Raw genomic sequence first — 26,457 nt, 5'->3', positions numbered from 1 at the left:
TCAAATATAAAGTCGATAAACCGAAACAAATTAATCTGTTTCTTTCGACAATATCGTAACTACATACGTTGAAGAAAAGTTTAAATCCATTCATCAAATTCAGTAACAACCGTGAGAAAATGACATCATCACTTCCGCATTCTACCGCAAACACTAAATGTACATCTTTCTAAAAATAGAAGTTTTTTTTCCATTTCAGACCACTTGAAACTTCCTGAATACCCTGTTTCTTGATTATTGGATAAGTTGATTATAAATATTTAGCCGCTCGCTACTTTCATTCTCTAAGAGTCTCATAAGATCAGAGGAAATACCTAGTAATTAAATTATTAATATATATATAGTACATATTATCAAAATCTTCGTTTTGGGATTCCTAATAGAATATATAAAAGAATATGCATCAATGTTTATCAGTATAAATATTCTTGATACACTGGACAAAGAATTTAAAACAACGTAAAAGTCAAAATGAAACAAGTAGCAGCCCACTATATCGCTTCCTTAGGTACGTACATCGGATTGTTGTAATGCAAAAAATATAGTATAGGATATACTTAGCATTTAGGCATCACACGAAGATTTAGGAGAGGATATGTGTGGTTCTCAGAGAATAATTGACAAAACGTGCAAAATAAGGCACAAAAAATAGGAATAAACAAAAAAAGCAAAAAGAAATAATTATCAATAAATAATGCCATTCTGTGGTGTTGAAATAGAAAAAATAGAAAAAAAAGGCAAAACTAATTAAGAAATAGAGATACCATGGCTTACAAATTTAAAGTATCTAAAAATGAAGAACACCATTAGGAGCCTCATAGAATGAAAAACATGTATCATGGTAATGTTAATGTGACGTGTAATTTATAAATAAAATGCCATTATATAGAACTACATGTCAGTTAGAATGAACTGTTTACAACGCTATATGTTTTTGAGACTTTTATTAGGACAATAAACAGAATCTCATTACAAAAATATGAAAAATAATAATTAATAGTTTTCAGAAACAGAATGTATATCATTTAATTAATAAATTCAAAAATAAATAAGATGATTCGGGATATATATAAAATACGGAAAATGGTGTATTGCCGCATTAAATCATAAAAACAAAATAAAACCGTTACTTTTCTTTTCATTTGTTTAAGCATTATTTTATGACAATATTTTCAAAAGTTACTGCAATCGTTAGTTCATCATATTGAAATAGTTATCTTTATTATATTACACAAATAGCAATAAAGCAGTAATAAATTTAATATAATTGTGAAAAACTGAAACTCACCTTTTGTTTGGATGATTTCGTTTCACGTCAGAGAGAGAAACAAAAACGAAAGCGGTTACACGTCAGGGAAAGTAAAAAAAACAACGAAATTCTTCTTTTCTTTCTAGAATGTTGTAATTCATAGACTTAATTGAGTTGCAAATTTAGATTTTATACCTCTATCATGTCTCTTTGTCTAAATTATCCTTGGTTTTTAGTTCATATAAATGTTTAGTTTGTGTAACATTCTTTTGACCATGCATGTGACCGGATGGTGAGAATATTAAAAGAGACGACTAATTTCCCTTAAATTATTTCACGCTGTTTTGTTTCATTCGATCATCACCAATTTTACATAATAATGGAACGTCGCTAATGTATATAGTATACTAACACACACCCGTGATATTGCGGGTCCGTGATTGAATTAAAGTGTTTTACTATGCGCAAGTCTTATTTTTGTATAAGTATAGTCATCTGATAATGTCATACCGATTATAAGATACGCAGTTTTCTCTGCTTTCAAATCGGCTTTCTGTTTGAACCCGTCACGGCGAACTGAAACTTATCAATTATTGATTATATTGATCACTGAAATTATTTAGAAAACAAAAGGTCCTGGAATGAAGTATTTTTTAATCAACAGCATTGTCCTATATAGTTATAAATAAAGTTGAATTCTTTGATTCACTGTTTTACGTCATGCCCGCTAACAAATTGAAAACTGTACCTATACGTCTTCTTTTTAGTCCAGATTTTAGTATTCGTATTGTTATCTTAGAAAGTCTTACTGATTAAATTTAGTAGTGTCAACCCTGTGATTATGACCCGTGTATATAGCATATTAATCCTAAATACACTGTTTGGTGGTGCGCTTGTCAGATGCGGAACATACAGATAAGGTAATAGGTAACAGGTGAATATACTATTGGTATCGGTATCGGACTCGACCCGGAACTTCTTAATTATTGGCAATATTAATTACGTGGAAAACAAAAGGGCCTGGAGTGGTGTAATTTTTAATCTACACTTTTGTACTATATTAGTTATATATAAAGTTGAATTCTTTGATTCGTCGTTTTTACGTGATGACGGCTGACAAATTGGACCTCGTAATTTTAGTATTATAAATAAAACCATTTACATTTAAATTCTGGTTTAACAATTTTCGGATTTTACCACGTCACGTCTTTTATGCTTTTTAAAGTACTCTACATTTTTTTTGAAGACAGTTTTAATAACAATTATCGAAGAATTTTGTATTGACAAGCATTCTTGTTAAACATGATTGAAGTGTATCTAAAAAAAAATCTTAAATTATTTCAATTATATTTATTGTGTTGGTTAGCAATATGATTATCCATTCGTTTTTGCTATTATAAAGCCATGTTTATGCCTTTGAAATTGGGTTGCATGTACAGAACTAAGCGATATCGTTTTTAATGGGAAGAAAGTGGTATACCATATATGCTAGAGCGGGTTTCAACTAAAATTAACTCCCTTTGAGGCCGAGTAACAACAGTTTATCCCCCTTTGAGAGAGGGTAACAAATGTTGTAATAAAATTGAGAATGGAAATGGGGAATGTGTCAAAGAGACAACAACCCGAACAAATAAAAAACAACAGCAGAAGGTCACCAACAGGTCTTCAATGTAGCGAGAAATTCCCGCACCCGGAGGCGTCCTTCAGCTGGCCCCTAAACAAATATATATTAGTCCAGTGATAATGAACGCCATACTAATTTCCAAATTGTACAAAAGAAACTAAAATTAAAATAATACAAGACTAACAAAGGCCAGAGGCTCCTGACTTGGGATAGGCGCAAAAATGCGGCGGGGTTAAACATGTTTGTGAGATCTCAACCCTCCTCCTATACCTCTAACCAATGTAGAAAAGTAAAGCATAACAATACGCACATTAAAATTCAGTTCAAGAGAAGTCCGAGTCTTATACCTTGATGAGTCTGTAAAATGTCATTAACTTTCAACTGTTTCATTTTTTACAGCTTTTATAGCCATGATACACAAAATCAGTTCTTTTCCTGTGGCTGAGAAATGGAGAAGCCCTTGCGGTAATCAAAGTCAACTCATACTAGAAGTGATATCGAAATTACAGGATGCTGTTAAATTGACCAATCAAACACGAGTAAATTATGTAAGTAAAAAATGTAATCAAAAGATGCGCTCAGGCTTTTTAAAGTTTACACGCCAATGTAATACACGGATTATCTGTTGGTTGCTGGGGTAATGAGTGTTTCACTCAAATATAAATTACGTTCAATAACATTCATTTTCAAAATATCCCGTTTCTTTTCTCCATTATACTATCCATCCCACGGGGACAGAAGAACAATAATATTTTTAGAGGGATTTCGAGCTCAAAAGAAAACATTTCAAACAAATACGAACATAGTATTGAAAAAAGTATTTTTCAGCCTCATTTTGGTAGTAATTGAACGATTCAACTGCATATTTTATTATGTGGGAAACATGGACTCTAATGGTATTTCCAAGGCGTTGTAGTGATACAAATGTTTCTTTTAATTGTTAGTCATATGTCCTCATAAATCCTGAATGTTCTAATATTCATTTGTATAATTTAAATTGTTTTGATGATAAAAAAAAATTAGATCTACATGTATGTCAATGAGAAAATAAAAATTTGTTTTTGTTCAATATTTAGGCGGAGAAAAGAATAGGCAATTCAGCCATAATTGCTTCACTGAATGGTGCTGGGCCTTTTCCTGGCCTGAAACCAGAAAATTTTACTGATAACATTACGTCAGCTATCAATAATGTAAGTGAATATAGTTATACGCCACCAACCTAAACTTTTTCATTTAATTCAAGCAAAATCAAAATCAATCACAATTAAACTTTGTAACTATCTGAAATATGCTTGGAAAATTAGATCATGTATTGTGAATTAATTGTACCTTTATTATATTATGTATTGTTCCCTGCTATCTGATGTTTTGTCACATTGTATATACTTGTTTATGTATTGCCATAGCATATTATTTATGCTTTCGCAAATAAAGTATTGATTCAATCATTCATACCGACTAAAACACGATAAACAAAAATTACATGAAAAAAATATTTGAAGATCAACAAGAAATCGGCGTACGAATTTAGCTAATTAAATATTCCTGATCTAGACAAACTGTTTAATAATCTCACTGAACTGTTCTACATTGAACATTTACAATATAATTTCTTAGGTTCTACGCATAAATATGTTATTTATTTATTTCATGACCCTTTTTACGCAGAAAATCAATTGATCAAATTTAGGCCAGTTAGTATCTTAAAACATCCACAAAATTATTCATACATGTTTTTAGATATGTTTCTAGAATCTATTGGCTCAATTCTAAGCTAATTAAAGTATTTAAAGATGTAATTGTTTAAATATTTAAGTAGCTTTAATTTATATCAGATAGATAAAAGAAGACACATTATAAAATAATCATTTTATTTTTACAGGTGGCATCGTGGCACATAAAATCGTATAATGTAATTTCTTCGGCTGCTGTCTTCCTAGAACAAGTTATTCATAACGAGACGATTTATCATCAGACTCACGAGAATACGTTTATTGAAGAATTTACAAAAATGGATAAATCATTATATAGTGTACTTTGTAAAATTCAAGCAGCTTTATCTCAACTTGGCAGAGTTGTTGACAATGTTCCATCACGTGATATCATGTCCAATGAATTACGTTCAGTTGACAATTACAGCTTTTTGCATTCACGTGACTATATAATTGTAAGAGACATATTTTATTCAATTAATTCATTAATTCCCGTTTACCAAAGAGTTTACAATTCATTTTTTTAAAACGTCCAAGTTTATGGATAAATCAAAGGGTAGATTATATTAATCAAAAAAGTTTTATTTGATAAAGAATGTTTATGTAAATATAATGTTAATATTTTTGTATGAATTTTATACTTTGTAATAAATGTTTATATTTTTTACCATGTTATGTTCAGTTTTGGCATTTGTCACAACTCGGTTGATTCCGTATCTCCATCTAACGAATAGATGGAGAGAACCGGAGACACTCGAGGATTACCGATTCCTAGTAAAGTTTACCTAGAACAAGTTATTGATAACGAAACGATGTATCATCAGACTCACGAGAATACGTTTATTGGAGAATTTACAAAAATGGATAAAACATTATATACATAGTGTACTTTGTAAAATTCAAGCAGCTTTATCTCAACTTGGCAGAGTTGTTGACAATGTTCCATCACGTGATATCATGTCCAATCAAATACATTCAATTGACAATTACAGCTTTTTGCATTCACGTGACTACATTATTGTGAAAGACATATTTTATTCAATTAATTCATTTATTCCTGTTTACCAAAGAGTTTACAATTCATTATTTTAAAACGTCCAAGTTTATGGATATATCAAAGGGTAGATTATATTAATCGAAAACGTTTATTTGATAAAGAATGTTTATGTATATATATATTTATATATAATGCTCACATTTTTGTATGAATTTTATACTTTTGTAATAAATGTTTATATTTTTTACTATGTTATGTTCTGTTTCGCCATGCGTCACAACTCGTTCTATTCCGTACCTCCATCTTACGGATAGATCGATCGATTGAGAGAAGCGGATTTACCCGAGTATTGCCGATTGCTAGTAAAGTCATTCGTCACAACTCGGTCGATTCCGTACTTCCATCAAACGGATAGACGGAGAGAAGCGGAGACACCCGATGTTTGTCGATTGTTGTTTCACAAAACCTTATTTTAAAAAAGTTAACCCAATTATCTGAAAATCTCTGTCCCCGATTGCAATTTAAAAAATGGGGTTGTTTCTATACGGTACAATAGATATTTCTCTGTCTCGATTTCAACTCAACATGCACAAGGAATTGTGCAATAGTGTACACATGTAATTCAGTGGTTATTATTTGTTGCTGTATTACATATACAAGTGTGTTCATTTTTTGTGCGTAAATTAGGCTGCTACTTTTCCCGTTTGAATTAATATTGTTTTACATTTTCCATTTCGTGGATTTCTATAGCTAACTATGCGGAATGGGCTTTGCTCATTGTTGAAGGCCGCATGTTGGCCTGTAGTTGGTAATTCCTATGTCATGTTGGCATATTGTGGAGAGTTGCACCATTGAAAATCATACCACATATTTTTATATTGGTTAACGAACGACCATTTAACTTTACGGGGGTGTGGTTATTGTTTTCCCTAGAAAATGTTATGATTACCAATTTGATAAAAAATATTGTTTTCAAGCAAATGACAAAAAATATATTCTGAATCCTGGTTTTCCCCATACTTTTATAATGTTATATTGTGAATAAAATAATTTGATTGATAGCGTCGAAAAACTAGAAAAAGAAAACTCTTACTCGGAATTCAAAAAGAACAACCTCTCCCCTTTTGAAGTGAAATTGTGACTTTGTCTCATTGGCACTCATATCCAATCTTCTTATATTTATTTTGCCTGTAACAGTTAGGGAGCTACCATTTGATCTTTATTGGAGGCTAGGATGAAATTTGAAAAAAATAGGCAGGACAGGAATTTTGAGTGAAAAAAAAGGCAGAATGAGACACCTGCAAAAAAAAAAGTCAGGACGACAATTTAGGTAAAAAAAAGTCAGGATAAACTGGGGAAAAAAGGGCAGGACCGAACAGAGTGAAAAATAAAAAGGCAGGACAGAGATAACAGCTAAAAAAAATGCAGGACAAAATTTTTCATCCTAGCCAACCCATAACAATCAAATGGTAGCTCCCTTATTCTCTATTTTGTAACATCCAGCCAGACCTTCTTAATCATGATAGATTTTTATATCTGTTGTTAAATTTTACAAAGTTAAGGATGTCAAAGTTAGCATGTAAACTTTTCGTAATTTAATAAAGATATGACAGCATTGATAAGCTAAGTCAGGCTGATAAAAGTATTTCAAAGGGAATTTTCATATAAATATAGTCTACCTAATCTTAAATCGTTGTAAAGTCTGTTGGTCAATTCAGTTATCAGGTGACCACAATCGGATTAAAACCCAATCTCACATCTTGAGATATGTCGTGACGGAGCGACTAGGGATCGGGTTTTAATTAGATTGGAATGACCTCAAATAAAGTTCAACAGAGGTCAATCTCCACATTGGATTTCGCAATACTTTATAGGTCACGCAATCGAACTTATTCTCTCTTGAATTGTTTCACTTGAGATGGCCATTTTTGTTCAGTCTAGCTCTAAACACGTTAACGTATAAATCGTTTGACGAGAGAGCCATTGAGAATGTGTCGCTCACCTGATATTTTTTTTTATTACAATTGATGCATGAAATAATGCAACCATTATACTTTTCCCTAGTTTCATTCAAAGATATAAGCCAAAAACTGCGTTACCGCTATGCTCTATTTGTAGCCATGTCTACCATGTAAGTTGTGGTCATCGAACACACTTTTAAAATAAATACCATAATGATGATTGTGATCTTTTTTGGTTAAATTTGTCTCAGTAGATTCAGAGATTTTTGTGAAAAGAAATTTTTACGAAAAAAAGTTAAAAAAAATGACTTTAATGGCAATAACTCAATCAGTGGTCAATTGACAATTTTGATCATGCTGACTTAATTGTATATCTTTATTTGCTGAACAGTATTGCAATATATGCACAGTTTTCTATATCTGTAATAATATTCAGGGTATATAACCAAAAATTTCAAAATGTCCTTAAAATTACCATTTCAAGGGCAGCATTTTATTTTCGGTATCAGCTTAACTCAACTGTTTACATTTATCGTTATAACTTTTATTTCGAGAATTGTTTTATATTATTTGCAGTTCAGTTGTCTTGTTATGCATATGTATGATTAATATGAAAAACGTGTGGTATGTTTGCCATATCAATGAGACAATGCTTCACAAAAGACCAAATGACATAGGATTTATTTTGTGGCGTACTGATCAAAGGATGTCTAAATAAAGATGTAAAATTTTCTTATCACTAAATTCAAATTGTTGTAAGTTTTACTGGTCAACTTATGTAGTCTCGATCATCCAGCCGCTTTATTTTTCAAAGTAGAGCGTCTGGATGACAAGTGATATAAAAATGGTAATTTATGACATTCGGAATAGTATCGGAATTTTTAGCTTGTATTTAAAGATAATGTCCAAGACGAATAACCAAGAAGTTGGTTATTGACTTCGGAAGAAATTATATTACGATAATACTATTGAAAAGCCCGAGTGTACCGATTGTTGTTTAAAGCTATTTATATTTTTCTGTGACGACATACAAGTCGTGGAAAATACCAGACAGCATGGCTTCCATCACCGCAAGGAAAATAACAGCACATCAAACTTTGGTAAGATATAATCATGATATAACACAACACAAACTGTTACATAAATTTTAATACAACCTGAAACACCGAGTAGTTATATTCTTTCATGCATGTCCGTGCTACGTAAGCAAGTTAATAATATATAATAAATGGCAATTTTTGTATTGACTGGGACCACTCGAACAGTCGTGTGTACGCTATAAATACATTTTGTGGTTGATTTGTAGTATCTTTAACTTTATAAATACTTTATTGAAAAGTGCTATGAAATATGAACTTCATCCAGGATAAGTTTTTTTATATCTGTCTGCATTGTATAATGGAGTTCGCATTTTGATATGTGTTAAAAAAAAGGGAGGGAAGGAATGATGCGCAATGTTGTACACATTTAAAAGAGGGAACGCAATCCAAAACCATTAGCAGAAGAAAACCAAACAAAATATATCTAGAAGATGCCAATTTGAACATACACCAAACGGTGAAAATGATTTGTGCTCGATTTTTTTTAAAACAAATGCATTTAGCTTCTACAAACATAGAAGAAGTGGGACACGTTGTTATAAAAAGTAATTTAGATATACTGTTAGTAAACAAAGTCTGAACTGGTCAACTGGACAATACTTTTTTTGCACTTTTAAAAGACATTTTTTCTACACTAAAAAAAAATCATAAAAGAATACATGCAATGTTGTCGGTGAATATATACCAATTGGCTTTCTAAACCTTAAAATAAAACCATGGCATGAGAAAAACAATGAAAATTCGATTTGATGCAAAACAATAGATCCAGCATCAATGAAAGGAGGTCTCAATGAGGCAATAACCGGTGACTGATCCCAGTGATATACATTACCAAAAGTAGACATCAACATAATGAAGAAGACATACTGTTGACTTAAACAAAAAATGAGAATAAAAGTACCAAAAGGTCAACATTATACAAATAAGAAGACGCGGTATGAATACCAATGAGACAGTTATCCACCCCAAGTTCAAACAAGGTGGATGTGAGCACTTATAGGCAACTGTATGGCCTTCAATAATGATAAAAGTTCATGCATGATTTTGATAGAGAATACAAACAGGGAATGTGTCAAAGAGACATCAACCCGACAAAAGAACAGGAAACAACCCAATGCCACCCATGGGTTGTGTCATCAACACTGCGAGATAATCTCGCCTGCCGTAGCGAGATTCAGCTTGCACCAAGACATTTTAAAATTTATATTTATATATGATGTTTTTTCCAAACATTTTGTTTTTCATATATGCTATGCTGGTGACCAAAAATTAATATAATTTTAACATTTACTTTCTTTTGTAGACAAACCAATGAAGATTTCTTGACACAGATATTATGTGTAAAATGTGAAGAATTAAAAAAAAATCTATAATACTTGAAATTTCATTGTATCATAAACAGCTTCAATTTTATAAGGAAAAATAAGATTCAAAGATTTGTTTTGAATTACTGAAGCTGCCAGCAATCATTATAATCACAGTATAAACATTATTCTGACAGCAACCATAAAGCGAAAAAAGGTACACAGACATTCATTAAGTAAATAAAACAAAAATCAAGAATCACATTGTTGTCAGATATGTCAGAGAAATTAAACAAATTAAAAATCATATAAGAAATTTAACAGTTTTCACGTTTGAATTGTATCTCAGTTACATGATGGCCATTCTCAGTTATTTATATGGTATGGAGTTTTCTTAATATTGAAGGTCGAGCAGTGATTATATTTGCGAACATCCATGTCATTTGAACTTTGCTAGGTTGTTGCCTCATCAGCAACCATACCAATCTCCTTATTTTATATAAAGGTTCACATGTACAGGAGAATTTTTATGAAGCTGCCCTTAAATACATGATGGATATTGGAATCAAATAAGTATTACTTGTGAACTCAGCATAATAGTTTGTAGTAGGAGAATACACTTTTCAGTTATTTTTTCTGCAGTATAGGACACATCCCATTCCATCTTTTCCATGTGAATGATTCAAACATGTTTTCAAGGAGTATTAAATTGGGTTTCATGAATGACTGGTTAACTTATGTATTTCTTCATGGACACAGAGACTGACAAAGTGGTATTGTGTGAAGATTGGTCCCTAAATGTTTTCTTCCCAAAAGGATTAAGCGATATAGATTATTGTGAAACATTCAGACTATTCTGTCGTTTGCAATTTTAAGATCAGTTAATTTTGTAAATGAAAAGTTGGCTTATTGTATGATCTCACTGATCTGCCAGTAATAAGTTGTTATGGAGGATTTTCTACATTGAAATCTTAGTCATGATTTGTATGAGTTGTTTTTCTTTCCATAAACGCAACTTGATGTGTGCTTTTCGAGTAAGGTAAGTGCGTCAGTTATCTGAAAGATTATATAAAAAGGAAAGCATAAATTATAACAAGGATTTACAGAAATATTAAGAATAACGACACAAAACTAAGAAAAAAGGGGGAAAATAAAGAATTCAGACTAATGTGAATAAAATATAGATCAATATACCGACTGTTGGTTGCTTATAACGTCAAGTGGCAAATATTTCATAGAATAGAGAGTATGCTATAATACAAAAATATAGAAAAATGACATTTTAAGTATGAAGATAAGAGGATATTAAACGTGGTGTGTTATAATATACAAAAAAGATTGATTTTGGGTTGCTTGGTTATCGTCTTGTGGTAAATATTGGTATTAAATGTTCAGGACTGAAAAAATGACAATAAATATAAAGATGAGGTCCTAGATTATAGGCCGTTCGGGATACATGTCGGAGAAAATATAACTCACCAGAAAATTAGGGTATATTGTATGGCTTTATGTACAACGGTCCACCTATACGGATCCCTGGGCTCTCTTAGCGCATACCCCCTATACACAAACAGTGGCTGATCCAGACCTTGTTATAATGAGGGCACTCTACAGTCATGCTACATTGTTTCTTTATATAATCAGCCAAATTTTTCCCACGAAAAAAAATTCTGTCTTAATTTTTAATTATTTTCTCTTTACATGTGTCACAAAATTCAGGAAAAAAGACCACCGCTATCAATTACAGTTTTCGATCGTTCTTTTAACATGTAACGTTACTTTGTATTAATTATTTTTAAATAGAATGGGGATACCGGAAGTGCTATTTATAGATATGTTCTATATTTAATTATTTGTTACGCCCCCTATAAATATCTGACCAGTCCGGTTAATCACCCCAGACGCTATATTTAAATATGCGTCTGGGTTATCGAGACTACAACTTATGCTGACCACAAATAAAATTTCCACAAGGGTCAATCATAAATTGGTACACTTATTTTTATTAGTGGATTTCCCAGGTACTATCTTAACCTAGGACAATTTCACTAGTGTCAAGCTATCCTGCAATTCTGTTTATAAAAATCTATCCTGCAATTCGTCATCCTGCAATTGCGTTTGGTAAACTACTTGAGCGACAATTTTTTTCCCTTTCATAGTTTTTTACTTTTTTGTTCACTGCAAGATTTTTATAGAAAATAAATAAAGTTTTATATCCAATTAACAAAAATTAAATTTGCAAATTTCTAACTCAATACATATTTACAGTTTTGTAATTAGCATTTACCATAATATCATGATGACAATTCAATTATCTGTTAAGTTCAGATGTGATGAACGCATGTTTAATCCACATTTATGGTTTTCAAAACTCATATTAACGACCAAGAATAGAATGTTGATGTAAAATAAACTTGTCATGATATACTAAACTAGTACCCACAACACAACTTTTTAAACAGGGTCACCTTACTTGTTCAAACCCATTGTCCCGGCAGTTCTTTATGGCTAGGGATTATACACTCTGCTCTAACAAATAGCTATTGGATAGTACTACAACGCGGGGGCAAAGAATTTCTGGGGTGAGCATTCCTAAAGGACGAAAATTGCGTCCGAAATACGGAAATAAGCCTTAATTCGATAAAATACGCATTGGGGGCGCCCACTTTCCGACCCATTGTCTCGGTAGTTCTTTATGGCTAGGCATTACACCAGCTGCTCTTATGAATAGCTTTTGGACAGTACTACAACGTGAGGGTAAAGAATTTCTGGGGTAAGTATTCTTAAAGGCCGAATTTTTCGTCCGTAACACGGAAAAAAAGTAAAATTTGACAAGATATACACTGGGGTCACCTCACTTGTTCGAACCCATTGCCCCGACAGTTCTTTATGGCCAGGGATTATACACTCTGCTCTAACAAATAGCCATTGGATAGTACTACAAGGAGGGAGCAAAGAATTTCTGGGGTAAGCATTCCTAAAGGACGAAAATTGCGTCCGAAATACGAAAATAAGCCTTTATTCGATAAAATACGCATTGGGGGCGCCCACTTTCCGACCCATTGTTTCGGTAGTTCTTTATGGCTAGGTATTACACCAGCTGCTCTTATGAATAGCTTTTGGACAGTACTACAACGTGAGGGTAAAGAATTTCTGGGGTAAGTATTCTTAACGGCCGAATATTCCGTCCGTAACACGGAAAAAAAGTCAAATTTGATAAGATATGCACTGGGGTCACCTCACTTGTTCAAACCCATTGCCCCGGCAGTTCTTTATGGCTAGGGATAATACACTCTGCTGTAACAAATAGCTATTGGATAGTACTACAACGAGGGGGCAAATAATTTATTGGGTAAGCATTCCTAAAGGACGAAAATTGCGTCCGAAAAACGGAAATAAGCCTTTATTCGATAAAATACGCATTGGGGGCGCCCACTTTCCGGCCCATTGTTTCGGTAGTTCTTTATGGCTAGGCATTACAGCAGATGCTCTCATGAGTAGCTTTTGGACAGTACTACAACGTGAGGGTAAAAAAATTCTGGGGTAAGTATTCTTAAAGGCCGAATTTTTCGTCCGTAACACGGAAAAAAAGTAAAATTTGATAAGATATGCACTGGGGTCACCTCACTTGTTCAAACCCATTGCCCCGGCAGTTCTTTATGGCTAGGGATTATACACTCTGCTGTTACAAATAGCTATTGGATAGTACTACAACGAGGGGGCAAATAATTTATTGGGTAAGCATTCCTAAAGGACGAAAATTGCGTCCGAAATACGGAAATAAGCCTTAATTCGATAAAATACGCATTTGGGGCGCCCACTTTCCGGCCCATTGTTTCGGTAGTTCTTTATGGCTAGGCATTACAGCAGCTGCTCTCATGAGTAGTTTTTGGACAGTACTACAACGTGAGGGTAAAGAATTTCTGGGGTAAGTATTCTTAAAGGCCGAATTTTTCGTCCGTAACACGGAAAAAAAGTCAAATTTGATAAGATATGCACTGGGGTCACCTCACTTGTTCAAATCTATTGAATCATATATTAAGTGTCCCGATTTTGCGTTGACTTCTTTCACTTTGCACTCGCGAAAACCAGAAATAAAAAAATCGGGAAATCGGGAAATCAAAAAATCGAGAAATTGAGAAATCGCGAGAATGCGAGAAAGCGCGAAAACGCGAAATCGAGAAATCTATTTCCCATTTTGCTTTGTTGACTTCTTCATTTTTCGATTTCCCGATTTCCCGATTTCCCAATTTCCCAATTTCCCGATTTCGCTTGAAAAAAAAGAAGAGAAAACGCGAAATGGCTGCATCCTGTCACTTCATACAATGCATTCAGGATAATCAAAAAAACATTTTTTTATACCAACACTAAAAAAACTGCATCATTTAATTATATGATAAGTAAAATATGCGTTGCTTTTTTTAAACTATATACAACCATATAACTCTTAGAAAGTAAGTCATAATACAAATCGGATCCCAAAGCTAGGACTGTAATTCATCCGTAAAAAATCATAATTTACAAAGATTGAATGAACTGCAGTTGTAGAGTAGAGAGTTTTTTTCAGATTCGTAGAGTTTATTTTTTAAGAAAACATGGCATATTTGCCACTGAAAACTGAACATAATGCAAACACAATGAAAAATAATATGAAATGAATAGATCTATGGAAAGAGAATTGTGGGGAGGGGGGTTTATAGCGCAAAAAAAATAAAAATTCTAGTATAATGAAATATAATAAAAAAAATAATCAAAATTAAGTGCAAAGCCAAATTATAATGAATAGAGAAAAAAATAGAATAGCAAATAAAGGGGTGTTTCAAGATAAAGAATAGGGAATAACAGGCAAAATTTATGAAGACTGAGAAAAAACATTGATCTTAAAGTTGAAGACTATTGAAATGAAAGACCCAATCCAGACCCAGACCCTCGTAATAAGGCCTCTGTGGCCGCTTGGTCAAAGATGATTGACCACAGACAATACAGATAATCAACTCGAAGGTTGCGAGTGTTAGACTGCAATCTTAATTCAAAAGGATTATCAGTGTTCCTGGTGTAGGTGAGCGGGACTCTTGGGGGGGGGGGGGGATAGTCTTACTTAATCTATCAATAGAAAAGTTGCATTTGTCACAACTCGGCCTATTTCCTCTCTCTCTCTCTCTCTCTCTCTCTATATATATATATATATATATATATATACAACTCGTCTAAACATCAACCAAACAATGTTAGATCTGTAAATTTGCTTTCGCAAATATATATACTCGAAGAGTAGCGGATTTACCCGAGGATCGCCGATTAGAGAAGCTGTTTCCCACGATATAAAATGTAGCAAATCTGGAATTATTATATTAACTACTAGTATAATAGCCCCAGAGCACATATCGTTGAAATTAATCAACTGAGTAATAATTCAGAGGCACGTCTTTTTTTCTCTCCTAAATCCAGTTAACCATTTTGCGTTTACTTCGGGAGGAAAAATGTATGTATGTACATGTACAAGTACAAAAATATGGAATACATATACATGTTAAACTATATTTATAAATACATAAATTTGCAAAATTATACCAGGCATGCGCCGGAAAGTAAACATCAGTATGTTAATGGGTTTTTTAAACTAAAGAAGAAGAAAGAAGAAGTATTTCGTTATCGTGGTACTTCAATGATTAGAGAACCACGTGTAATTACAATCAATAAAGAGCAGATTTCCGGTGTGGGTGAAAAATCGGATTGGAAACTTCCTCAATTTACTGCTAAGATGTAATTTTCCTGATTAAGTGTTACTGAACTGTATATTGATAGGCTTATTTAGATAAGTAGAATACGTTTAAGTTTACCAAAATTTTGATTTATTGATCAAAGGTCAAATAAACTTTATACGGTCAAGAAATACCCAGATATCCCGGGCGATAGAAATAATTGAGAGCGAAATATAGTATTAAGATGCCACCCGAAACTCAGAATCTTATGAAATTTTTGTATAAGTAAAATTAATAAATAAATTCAAGCTTGATTCGTTCAATATAGGATGAAATTTGGGAAAAAAGACAGGGCAGAAGTTTTGAATAAAAATAAGACAGAATTAGTTAAGGGATTGATTGAAGTTGATATGCATATATGGATTCAACGAAGTCGAATAACTTGCAAATGAATGATTCATCATCGTCGTTTCTTATTTTATTTTGAAAAAAAACATAACCATACTGGCTGCTTAAAGCGAATTATTATTTCATTATTTCTCTTTTATTAATAATAAAACATAAAAAAAAACATTTTTTGATTTTTTTTAATATTTCGTAGCCATGCAGTGCACCTTTAAGAAAAGAGAAATGAAGGACAACGAATCTAGACCCGCATTAACAAACTATACATCGAAGTATATCATCCTCCTCCTTAAACTCTGGAATATAAGAAACACATTTAAAGAAGCACACGAAAAAGAGGCTGGAGTTACAAAAGGGACTTTCAAATCTCAAATTACGAAAAAAATGACAACAATGTCAAATTACGAAAAAACTAACAACAATGTCAAACTACGAAAAAAAAAACAACAATGTCAAATTACGAAAAAAATAACAACAATGTCAAATTACGAAAAAACTAACAACAATGTCGAATTACGAAAAAAAATAACAACAATGTCAAATTACGAAAAAAAATAACAACAATGTCAAATTACGAAAAAAAATAACAACAATGTCAAATTACGAAAATACTAACAACAATGTCAAATTACGAAAAAAAACTAACAACAATGTCAAATTACGAAAATACTAACAACAATGTCAAATTACGAAAAAACTAACAACAATGTCAAATTACGAAAAAACTAACAACAATGTCAAATTACGAAAAAAATAACAACAATGTCAAAATACGAAAAAAATAACAACAATGTTAAATTACAAAAAAACTAACAACAATGTCAAATTACGAAAATACTAACAACAATGTAAAATTACGAAAAAACTAACAACAGTGTCAAATTACGAAAAAAACTAACAACAATGTCAAATTACGAAAAAAAACTAACAACAATGTCAAATTACGAAAAAAAACTAACGACAATGTCAAATAACGAAAATACTAACAACAATGTCAAATTACGAAAAACGAAGATTATATTTATATACATTTTTGTAAGTCTATTAAACACCAAAAATACATTTAAAATACATTAGAAACTAATTACTTTTTCATTATTAACGATAACATTAAAAAAAATAATTAGAGTCAGTAGAAACTCATAATGATAAATCGATTAAAAAAGTTTTGACTTTTAAAAAACTTAAATGTTACCCTTTCATTGCTTTCTGACAAATCAAGCTTACTCTTTGTGTCATATATGTACAGGTGTATGTACTAGTAATCAGTATTTTCCATAGATATAATATCCAGTAGTTGAATGGTTAAGGATGATTTGTTTTATTTGTATTCGTGGCAATAGCAGACATACTGTTCTATGTGCCTTTAAAATTTCAAGTTCGACAACCAAAGATGAACTGCATGGATCTTCCATCACTTATTGGGTATCTTTATTTCATAAGTGTCCTTGCAAACAAAGCTATATTGCTGAGTCTTCTACATGTAAGTGTTCGACGAAATCTCTTTCTAAGCATCAATTTTAACAGAAATCAAAGCCGGGCTTAAAACTTATTGTGAAACTGCCTATTATAGAGGATGGTATAAATCAGATGTGGATACTAAAAAAATCCAAAGATACATACAATCTAAGCCGGACTCTTTCATCTTGCAAAAGTATTTTTACATTTCACACTTTACACAAGTATTCCCATTCCATACTAAATGACAAATTCGCCGTTTCAAAATATAATGCACTATGGGTAATATATGGAAAAGCGTACATCACAACGTTGTGATTGGTTAAAAACGTTCTAAACAAATGAAATGCAACCAATGACGTAATGTTATGTTCATTTAGGTGTACGAACAATGAGATTACCAATAGTCCTCTAGTTTCTGAAACTGAGGCTTAAGAGTTGGTATTGCTTTGTTTCTTACATAGAACAACAAACGTAGATACAAGTATCGTGACCTATAGTTGTTAATGTCTGTGTCATTTCGGTCTCTTGTGGAGAGTTGTCTCATTGGCAATCATATAACATCTTCTTTTTATATTAGGAAGGGATACATCCTACTTTGTAAAAATTCACACTGATTCAAACAAAAAATTCTCTAAAACTGACATTATCAAAATGCGTGATACTAGTAAAATGTTTGGAGGACGTTTTTTTTTCAACAAACCATCGGCATTCCAATGGGAAACAACTGTGCCCTTCTTCTAGCCGATTTGTTTCTTTATTCTTATTAGGCTGACTTCAAACATGAACTTCTAAAAAGAAAGAAAAGAAGTAAGCTTTATTCTTTAACCTTACATTCCGATATATAGATGATCTCTGACTAAATGATAAAACACTGGGTGACTATGTTGTACGCATCGATTCCATCACACTAGAGGTAAAGGATACAACAGATACAGTAAAACCTGCCCTTTATCTTGACTTACATCTAGAAATTGACAATAAGGGTTGCTTGAAAACAAAACTTTACGATAAAACAGATGATTTCAGCTTTCTAATTGTGAACTTTCCATTGCTATATAGCAACATTCCAGCATACACCTGCATACGGAATATTATATACATGTATCTCACAATTGATACGATATTCTCGGGCTTGCCTTCTTATCCCAGTTTCCTTGATAGCGGGTTGATACTTAAAAGGAAGTTTTTAAACCAAGAGTTCCGAATGTTAAATTTGAAATCATCTCTTCGTAAATTGTACGGACGCCATAGCGAGTTGGTTGACCGTTATGGAGTACTAAGTATCAGTTTCACAGATGCTATCGGAGATGTTCCTTGTGTCGTAACTTCACTATTTACGAATGTGACTTACCGAACAAGACTATTTACCGGGTTTGTAGCACGACGGGTATCACATGTGGAGCAGGATCTGCTTACCTTTCCGGAGCAGCTGGGACCACCCCGTTTTTAGTAGGGTTTGTGTTGCGTAGTCCTTATTTTTATGTTGTGTCTTGTGTACTGTTATTCGTATGTTTTCCTATTTAGCCACTTTTACTGACAGCTATTTCATAGTCAATAACAACTAATAGAAAAAAATGGCACCTAAACAAATATGTAACATAGCAACAATTATTAAAAGAAAAAAGCTCGTACATGCTCTCTTGATTAAATTTTCCATCAGTACACATCCAAAATCCAATGGATTTTGTGTAAAGTCTTCATAAACAGTCAGAGAAAAGCAAGAATGACAGTTGCAGTAAATGAATATCACCTATAAACAGAAAATAAGTTTGAATAAGACTGAATTAACTTTTTGACTATAAAAGACGACCTTGATAAGGTCTTTCAATTCTGTGTTCTTTAATTTGTATGTCAATTGTCCCAGTCTATACTTTATTATTTGGGGTCCATTTTCTGTTAAATTTTCACAGTATTCTCTATTTTAATACATACCCAATAGACCCTCTAAAAAGATTATTTGATTTTCATTCTCTACAAAACACACAATTCTGATGTTTTTGTCTTTATTTTAGTTTTCCAATCTCTCAGAGATCACGTTATACTACTCATATGTAGTATAACGTAATCAGAGATCAATATTTTAATTAGATTGTTAGTTTTCATTTATATATCTTAGTAACCCAAGGATAACGAGTACATTTGATGTGAGCTAAGACTTCAATGTTGAAGGCCGTACTTTGACCTTTAATGGTCTACTTTGACAGATTGTGACTTGGATAGAAAGTTGTCTCATTGACACTCATATCGCATCTTCTTATATCTATGAATGAATTACATACTAGGAAGTTCTACGATGTATAATATAAGACTTCGTCCATAGTGTTTTCTTTCAACCTTTTATATCGCCGAATACTTACAAGAAAAAATATTCTCTAGAAACGTTAAAATCTAACAATATGGACCTACAATATCATATATGTATAGACCGATTCATATTTGGTTGTTAAAAAAAAATCCAGTGGCAAATATTTCATGTATACATATTCAAGACGAGAACTAATTACCAACAAATACAATATGTAGGTCCTGTAATAGAGGCTGTCCGGAATGAAAATTTAGGAAATTTGGTACGCCATGTACGCGTGCAAATAAGGATACATGTACATATGGATATAGACAGAAATGTACCATTGCAACAGGCCATCCATGCACCTACGGAGCCCTCAACGAGATATTGTAAGTGATCTTAACGTGTAAAAAATGTGGACAAATCACGTAGAATAAGAAAAAAAACAATTGTAATTGGCAACATGGTTTATCGGTGTGTAAACCAAGGGGAAAATCTAACTACCAATCCTATTCAATTATTTATAGATACAGTGAAACCTGGCCTAACCGAATCCCGCATAAAACAAAAATCTATTTAACCAAACATGTTCTTAAGAACCGTCATATCAAATTGTATGCGTTGTTGACATGATAAAACCGAACATCGGCCAAAATCGAACAAAATATTAAGCCGTCCCAAAGAGGCTCGGTTTAAACAGGTTTCACTGTGACATGTAGGTAAAATATGTAAAAATTGCATCACTGTTTAAAATTATTCAAAAAGAATACTTTAACTTAAATGACAAAGTAAAAATTTATTTCCGAAAGGATGTCCGATTTTAATTTTTAATTACTTCCTTTATTGTTTTAAGATTTGACGTCAAATTGATCTTCCGTCATTATGTATTGTTGTTAATGACTACAATTAGAGAGGAATTATCAACATCAGCATAGGCGTATCCAGGGGGGCCTGGGGGGCCCGGCCCCCTTTAGTGTGAATTTTTTTTGTTGATTATATAGGGAGCATGGGTGGAGCGGCACACTTCCCCTTATGTCAATCAGCACCCCCTTTATGAAAAGTTCTGAATCCGTACACTGATCAGTTTTATTAGCAATCAAAGCCAGGCTTCTAATATAAGCTATGGTGAAACTGTCTATTCTATAGGTATTGTGAATCAGATGTGGATGCTTAAAAAATCCAAAGATCTTTTAGAATACTTTCAATCTAAGACTCTTTCATCTTGCAATAGAAATAAAGCACCTTTCTACACTTTTAACACAAATATTCCAAATTCCAAAATAAATGACTAATCGAAAGAGTTGGTATTGCTTTGTTCCATTTCAAAAAGAATGATCAACGTAGATACAAGTATATATCTTGTCTAAGGGAGGGATAAATCCTACTTTGCAAAAATTTGATTCAAACAAATCTCTGAAACGGACATTATCAAGATGCTTGATTTTTTTATTGACAACATATTTGTTACGTTTGGGGGACGTATTTTTAAACAGCATAACTTTTAAAAACTATTAAAAAAGCATGAAAAGGATACTACTAAAGTTACTACAATGACAAAGTTAAAATTTGTTTCCGAAAGGATGTCCGATTTATTTAATTTCTTCCTTCATTGTTTTAAGATTTCATTTGATGAGAATGACGTCAAATGTATCTTCCGTCAACCTCTATTGTTGTTAATGAATACAATTAGAGATGATGTGGTATAGCAAGTTCCTAGTCACTTGTATCTTAGTCATTTCTTCATTTATGGCATAAGCCCCTTTTTAATTTTTTTTTAATGAAAGTTTTCAGGTATGTATATATATCATAAGTTTGGTTTTAGTTTTTTAATTACAGTTTTAAGATATAAGTAATCAAACAAAAGTAAACAAACAAGCAATAATGTACCTTCAGTCGGTCATTTTAATGGTTTTGGGTATGTATTTATATATTAATTATTCAAAAGCATTCATCTATAACCAATTACCATGCAGACGTGTTCTTAAAGAGGCGTTTGGACTGATGCTTGCAAAAAGTATATGCATTTATCCTATATGTAAATCCTTATGGTAGTACTGAGTCCCACAACACCACACCCCACCACCACAACTTATATTTCGCCTCTTTCATACTTTTTATCAACCCATTCTACGAGTCAATTCCAACATGAAATAAGGCGGTGATATTGAGAGAGTGTTACAAGATTTTAGAAGTTCCCCGGAAAAATAAAGCGTGTCATTTATTTCATAGATATAGGAAGATGTGGTATGAGTGCCAATGAGACAACTCTCCATCCAAGTCACAATTTATAAAAGTAAACCATTATAGGTTAATTTACGGTCTTCAGTACGGAGCCTAGGCTCACACCAAACAGCAAGCTATGAAGGGGCCCAAATATTACTAGTGTTAAACCATTTAAACAAGAAAACCAACGGTCTTATCTTTATAAAAAAGAGAAACACTTATGAACCAAACAAACAAACGACAACCTCTGAACATTTACCAAAACTATTATGTCTAAAATATATGATTTTTTTATGATGATATTTTATTGTCTTTGTATTAAGGATAACTGATACCGTTACCATTATCGATTACTTATATCGATACCATTTTCGATGACTGATATTCATACCATCATCGATACCATTTTCGATGGCTGATAATAATACCATCATCGATAGTATCGTCGATGAATGATATTGATCGATTACTTATATCGATACCATCATCGATGACTTAAATACAAAACAATTATCATTGATTGTCATATGATTGTACATACATTTAACTTTATTGACTAATCTAAGTATATGATAAATTTTAATAATTTATCATTTCTATTTAAATACTTCAGCTGTTGTTTCCTCGATGATTTACGACAATTGTTTTCCTTTATATATCATCAATTATTATTAATCATTTGATTTCAGCGATTGTTTCCACCATGATTAACATTAATTCTTATAAGATATTTCATCAAATCTTATTAATATTTCAGCGATTGTTTCCTTGGTGAGTAACATCGACTGTTTCCCAGCAGGAAATGAAAGATGGCGACATCCATGTGGATCTTCTACGTTACGCCCACCTCTACCCCCTCAGCCGGAAATAATCTCTGATCTGATCGTCAGACTCCGAGAAGCAGACGACATAGCAACCAACCTGAGAATTAAATACGTATGTACAAATATCTTTCTTTTAAAAAAAAAGATTCAGATGTTAGCTAAGCTGTAAAAAAAGACGTAGTCCGACTCATTATTTGTATATTACTGTGTTTAGTAATTATATATTACAAAAAGTATCTGAAATCGTATATTTTATAACAAGTGTCTGACAACAGGGGAACTCAATCTTTAAACCTTGTTCAAAGAAAATAAAGATAAAAGAGTTGGGATTCAATTGATTAATAATTGTTGTTTATTTACTTTTATTAATTTTCTTAATATTATTAAGGATATCCTTCTCGTATTGTAACTGTTGTTTATTCCTCCTATTTTATATAAGTTAATCACGTGTTATATAATGATATCTTGACCGTCATATTAACATAATTAGATTGTGACAAAAACAAATATTTTATAATAAAAACAAACATATGCGGTATGGGCTTTTCTCCTTGTTAAAGGCCGTAAGGTGACATATAGTTGCTAATTTCTGTTTCATTTTGGTCTCTTGTGGAGAGTGCTGTTATTGGCAATCATACCACATCTTCTTTTTTTATATAATATAGCAAATAAATAAATAAAAAATAAAAGAAATCAACACATGAAAAAAAATGATAAGACTTCTGCCCTTATTTCTGACCAATGTACCGACAGCAAGTCAAGGTCGTCAAACACCAGTAGTGGTGACTAATTACTATTTTATAAAGGAACCAAAATTTTTAACATGTTCCATGATAGATCGGTTAAGCTATTCTTTTCTTTTCTTTTTATCTTTGGTAAGAGACATACAATTATCAGAAGGTAAACAATTTTCAAATAGATTATCCCTTAGCTTATTTTACATTCAAGGATGAAGTGTTTTTCATCCTCCAGCAAGTGGCACAATTTACAAATGCTATAAGACCATCGTTATAGAAAACTTATTTAACTGTAATACAAAAAGAAAGCCGTAGAAAGTGTCTGTATAAGGTGGCCATTTCTGTATATTTTGTATTTTTTTGTGAAATTTCACTATATATTTCATTTTACTTTCCCACTATGCTCTCTTCTTTATAATTTTAAGCACGGTAAAACTATTGATTCTTTTCCGCCAGTCATATTTTTTACTTTATGGTATATTTTCCCCCTTTTTTCTGTTCACTTGGTCGACATTTCTTGATTTTAAGAACCCCATCCAGAACCCCTACCCCACCCCAACTTCCAAGCAAGGACTGAAGCTCATAAACTCGGCAATCAACGCAGGACTTCGGGAATGTCCGGAGAGCCGACAACTTTGCTTCGGAAGTTGCCCCACCCCACCCCCTAATTTACAAACTCACAAAAAGCAAACATATAACTAGGTTGTAACATAATGTCTTAAAATATAATACTAGCCAAAGTTAGAATCCTTTCTCTTAAATGCGCTTGGAACATCTTTCGGAATAGTGTAAATGAATTTAATATATATTTACAATTCAAGACATGTAGATTCGAGCAAAGTGTTTGAAAATAAACCAAGCACTCACTCTCACCAAAACCACAGAAAACAATAAAAGATTAATGGTCGATGTATATATGAAAGAGTTCTATAGTAATGGTGACAGAAGGGGTGCATTAGTCCCACTGTAATATGTGAGCAGCACCTAGTTGAAGGTGTTTTAATAACCCTTTTATTAAAGATAGCGATTAAAGAGTGGTTACTTCAATATAATGTCTTGGTAGGGTATATGCGCAGTAATTTCCCATGTATACATATTACCTCTTTTTACGATTCGTCTGAATTCTGAATATAGTCAGCACGTGTGTAATTTTCTTACTTTTTAATAGTAAACAACAAACATAAAAATTTTATTTTGTGTTATTCTTCTTTTTCTTAGGCAAATGAGAGAATCATTGTTCAAGCAATTAGACGTAGGTTAGATCGAGTACATTTGGATGGTTTCAAAGTAGAACACATGCCAGAAAAGAACGCTTCATTGGTGTTTAAAAATGTAAGTTTTATTTCATTGGCTATTAAAAATGCGATTTTTGTTTCATTGACTATTGAAAATGTAAGTTTTATTTCATTGGCTATTAAAAATATACGTTTTACATTGGGTTTGAGAAATAATAAGTTTTACGTCATTGGCTTTTGAAAATGTATGTGTTGTTTCATTGGCTATTGAGAAATAATAAGTTTTGCTTTATATTGCATTGTCTATTGAGAATGAAGGTTGTGCTTTATTGTGTTCATTTGCAATTGAAACTGCATATGTGACTTCTCATTTCAGTTACAAGAGGCGGATTTAGGGGGAGCAGGGTGCCCGGGACCCCTCCTTTTTGGGAAAAAATTTGGTTGCTTATATAGGGAATCACTGAAGCGTGACTGGACTGAGCCCCCTCTTAGGCAGTCAGTGGGCCCCCACTTATGATTTTTTTGGATCCGCCACTGTTTACTAGTTGACAATAGGATGATATCGATAGTAACTATTTTGTTTTGGGTCAAAGTAAAGTTCATTATCCGAATACAGATTTGTACTTTCATTTTTCATGAAAATAGTTGACTTTATCCAATCAAAATGAACGTTAAAAACGATGTTGCATTATAATTCAACTTATATTTTTTTACAGGTAACCGTAACATTCTTGGAATCATACGCACAGTTGTCGACAGCTGCAGTTTTCCTGGAACAGATTAAAAACAATGAAAACGTGCACGACCACGGTGCCTTTTCAGCGGATATAATTGACATTGAAAATAAACTGTATGATGTGCTGTGTCATGTTCAAATGGCCATCGTCCAATCAGATGCTGTCATAGAGAAATATCAATCACGTGATATCATGTCAAACCAATCGCCGATTACCGACAGAAGATACAGATATTCATGTGATTACATCATAATCAAGGATGTTGTTTTAACATTAAAATCTTTACTTGTTTCTTACGAAGCCATGCAAGCCAATATGTAGTGAACAATTTATTAACTATAACAAACTCTCCGAGTTACGGAATATTTTAGTAGATTATATTAATCGAGAATAATATAACTGTATAAAGTATTAATAAAAACAAGTATTGTAAATTAGACCATGTGTATATAATTCCATATTGTATTTTATACAAATAAATAGTAAATAGAGAAGTCACTGGTGTTTTAAGATCTGATTTGAGTTTTTCGTTGCTATATCAGAGGTAAACGTATTATACATATGTAAAATATATATGTAAAATGTTCACAATTACGGTATAAATATTATTTGAATGGTAAATAGAGGTCACTGCTAGATCAGTGGTACATGTAGAATGTTCACGATTACGGTAATCTAAGTGGATATGGATAGGAATCCTTCATTTCTATAGTTTTCAATCTTTTAAACAACTTTTCAAGGCAGAAAATCGCATCAGACGCACGAAATTTTATTATTTTTGATTTTTTTCAATTTTCAAGAATGACCGAAGTTCCAAAAAATTATAACGTCAATCTAATTTAAATACATGTATGTCTATTTAGAGTCATGTTCTTTCATGTTTGTTATTCTTAAAAAAT

At 32.3% G+C, this 26,457-nt stretch overlaps 2 protein-coding genes across 2 annotated transcripts; both read left to right on the top strand.

The window, feature by feature from the left end:
• The first annotated feature begins 437 nt into the window (after window positions 1-437).
• Window positions 438-5,689, top strand: LOC134695200 (uncharacterized). Its single transcript, XM_063556410.1, has 4 exons — window positions 438-508; window positions 3,273-3,421; window positions 3,950-4,063; window positions 4,756-5,689. The coding sequence occupies exons 1-4, from the start codon at window positions 472-474 to the stop codon at window positions 5,110-5,112; spliced, it is 657 nt and encodes a 218-aa protein (XP_063412480.1). The 5' UTR covers window positions 438-471; the 3' UTR covers window positions 5,113-5,689.
• A 15,966-nt stretch (window positions 5,690-21,655) lies between these two features.
• LOC134695241 (uncharacterized) lies at window positions 21,656-25,990 on the top strand. Its single transcript, XM_063556459.1, has 4 exons — window positions 21,656-21,717; window positions 22,783-22,961; window positions 24,805-24,918; window positions 25,538-25,990. The coding sequence occupies exons 1-4, from the start codon at window positions 21,684-21,686 to the stop codon at window positions 25,877-25,879; spliced, it is 669 nt and encodes a 222-aa protein (XP_063412529.1). The 5' UTR covers window positions 21,656-21,683; the 3' UTR covers window positions 25,880-25,990.
• The last annotated feature ends 467 nt before the right edge of the window (window positions 25,991-26,457 follow it).

Source organism: Mytilus trossulus, chromosome 13, assembly GCF_036588685.1.
Source record: "Mytilus trossulus isolate FHL-02 chromosome 13, PNRI_Mtr1.1.1.hap1, whole genome shotgun sequence".
In the NCBI taxonomy this organism is placed as follows: Eukaryota; Metazoa; Mollusca; class Bivalvia; order Mytilida; family Mytilidae; genus Mytilus; species Mytilus trossulus.
Note: the sequence above shows the minus strand (reverse complement) of the source record. Positions and strands in the feature narration are given on the sequence as shown.

What these genes read in the sequence shown, in the direction of transcription:
- LOC134695241 (XM_063556459.1), top strand. Translation starts at nt 21,684, where the DNA reads ATGTACCTTCAGTCGGTCATTTTAATGGTTTTGG. An exon ending in CCAACCTGAGAATTAAATAC is followed by an intron (nt 22,962 to 24,804) that starts GTATGTACAAAT and finishes TCTTTTTCTTAG; the next exon opens with GCAAATGAGAGAATCATTGT. An exon ending in CTTCATTGGTGTTTAAAAAT is followed by an intron (nt 24,919 to 25,537) that starts GTAAGTTTTATT and finishes ATTTTTTTACAG; the next exon opens with GTAACCGTAACATTCTTGGA.
- LOC134695200 (XM_063556410.1), top strand. Translation starts at nt 472, where the DNA reads ATGAAACAAGTAGCAGCCCACTATATCGCTTCCTTAG. An exon ending in CCACTATATCGCTTCCTTAG is followed by an intron (nt 509 to 3,272) that starts GTACGTACATCG and finishes CATTTTTTACAG; the next exon opens with CTTTTATAGCCATGATACAC. An exon ending in ATCAAACACGAGTAAATTAT is followed by an intron (nt 3,422 to 3,949) that starts GTAAGTAAAAAA and finishes TTCAATATTTAG; the next exon opens with GCGGAGAAAAGAATAGGCAA.